At 41.1% G+C, this 2,422-nt stretch overlaps 1 protein-coding gene across 1 annotated transcript; it reads left to right on the top strand.

The window, feature by feature from the left end:
* Positions 1 to 223: 223 nt before the first annotated feature.
* Positions 224 to 2,079, top strand: LOC103522117 (cell wall protein DAN4-like). Its single transcript, XM_026832458.1, has 4 exons — positions 224 to 840; positions 947 to 1,135; positions 1,225 to 1,722; positions 1,833 to 2,079. The coding sequence occupies exons 1-4, from the start codon at positions 224 to 226 to the stop codon at positions 2,077 to 2,079; spliced, it is 1,551 nt and encodes a 516-aa protein (XP_026688259.1).
* Positions 2,080 to 2,422: the final 343 nt, after the last annotated feature.

Raw genomic sequence — 2,422 nt, 5'->3', positions numbered from 1 at the left:
GCACTATTTTATGTCCATTGTAAATTTGTCACATCCACCAATTTTTACCGAAAATTTGTCATCTCCACCATTCTCGGAGCTAAATTCAACGTTTTTTTTTTTTTTTTTTTTTTTTTTTTTTTTTTTTTTTTTTTTTTTTTTTTTCGAAATCTGGCAAAACAATAATAAAATTATTTCAAGTGAATCGGCTCGACTCGAATGACATGTTTTAACCTTTTAACATATGTATACATACCTACTTAAGGTCCGGATTCAAGCCGGGGTACCTGTCATCAATGCTCATATACCTAACCAAGCCCAACCACCACCAGTCCAACCACCTGGTCTGAATCTCACTAATCAGGATAAACAGAAGCTAGCTCAACAAATACTAGCCGAGCTCATCAGTAGATATAAAGATAAACAAAAACCTCAACTTGACAAACATGATGAAGCGTATGTAGACGAAGCAGCAGAAGAACCCTCTAATGATATCATCCTACCTAATGGTGTCCACATCCCCATGGGGGCTAAACTTCCCCAGGGACACAAACCGCATGATCCTCTCAAACCTGAAGCCGCTTTCGTTAAACCGACCGGTAAACCATCGGCATTCATCGTGCCTAACATGATCAAAAAGACAACGAGGACAACAGATAACAGCACCACTAGCACTACAGGGAAAACTAAACCTCAACAGATGTTGACTACAGCTGAGATAATCTACTCCAGTTCCAGCATAGGAACCTCATCCACAGTCACTATCATGAAAACATTGCATAGCTCTACACAAGCCTCAACCACAACCACTCAAACCATTAGCACAACAACCACGCAACCCGCCATTACAACCACACAAAATGCATAGCTCTACACAAGCCTCAACCACAACCACTCAAACCATTAGCACAACAACCACGCAACCCGCCATTACAACCACACAAAATGTCAGTTCAACCACACAACCTGTTAGTACAACTGTAGAAACAATGCGAGAAAAAACATCAGAAACTACTCCACCAACCTCAAGTACATCAACACCCATCACATCTAATGCAACCTCCACCACCGTGTATTCAACCAGCATCAGCATTGAAACCACGACATCTGCTATGACCAAAGTTACACAACCAACATCCAGTACTGTCCTCACAACCACATCCACTCCGCCACCTACTAGTTCTACAAGCATTTATCTGCTATGACCAAAGTTACACAACCAACATCCAGTACTGTCCTCACAACCACATCCACTCCGCCACCTACTAGTTCTACAAGCATTCCAACTACTATTGGAAACACAAGATCTAGCCCACTTGTAACAACATTGTCAGCACACACCACACAACCACCAACAACACATTCCAAACGGAGAGTTATTGAAAAAACTCAAGTTATTGATGAGGATACATTCGATGAATTTGAAGATCACGTAGAGAGTTTGAAGATAGATCAACAATTAGCACTTCTTACTTCACTTCTGAACTCCCTGGTAAGCTCAACTACAAGTCGAGAAATAGGATATCCGGTTATTTTGGAGAAAAATATTTCACCCGTAGGATCTCATGAAGTCTCTCCGGAGAGAACAAGTGACTTTGTTACAACATCTACATCCCCAGGTACCTTGAGTACGAGTAGTGCACTATCCAGTCATGAGTTCAACACGACTACTGAAATACTACCATCTTTAGAGACAAATCTAACCCATAGCTCAACTGAAATCACATCAAGTAGTGAATCTACCAGTCATCAAGTTACAGAAACATTGAAACATACCGCGCCTGACTTGTTATCCCTGTTTGATCAATCTCACAAGAACCACAACAAAGAAGACACATCTAGCACCACTTTACCAGTCATCAAGTTACAGAAACATCGAAACATACCGCACCTGACTTGTTATCCCTGTTTGATCAATCTCACAAGAACCACAACAAAGACGACACATCTAGCACCACTTTATCTAATCCTGAATTCAGCACAATCACTGGAACTCATTCAGCTTCTGTAGAAACATCAAAGTTTGATAGCACAACTCAGTCCCATGAAGTAACAGCAAGTAGTGACGCACAATCACTGGAACTCATTCAGCTTCTGTAGAAACATCAAAGTTTGATAGCACAACTCAGTCCCATGAAGTAACAGCAAGTAGTGATGTCACTACTCATCATGTGACAGAAACAGTGAAACATGCCACTGTACCTGACTTGTTATCACTGTTTGGATTATCCGGGAAGAAACAGGGCCATGTCACTAAATCAAACTCCTCTCATACAACAAATCACACTGGAGGTGTTACAACCACTATATCCACAACACATGACACAGTATCCACAACACATGACACAGCATCCACAACACATGGCACAGCATCCACAACACATAACACAACATCTACCAGTCCAAGTACACAACTTACAACTAGCGAAAACCTTACTACATC

The sequence above is a fragment of the Diaphorina citri genome, unplaced genomic scaffold (genome assembly GCF_000475195.1).
Source record: "Diaphorina citri unplaced genomic scaffold, Diaci psyllid genome assembly version 1.1 scaffold6937, whole genome shotgun sequence".
In the NCBI taxonomy this organism is placed as follows: Eukaryota; Metazoa; Arthropoda; class Insecta; order Hemiptera; family Psyllidae; genus Diaphorina; species Diaphorina citri.
This window is presented reverse-complemented; position numbering and strand designations above follow the sequence as displayed.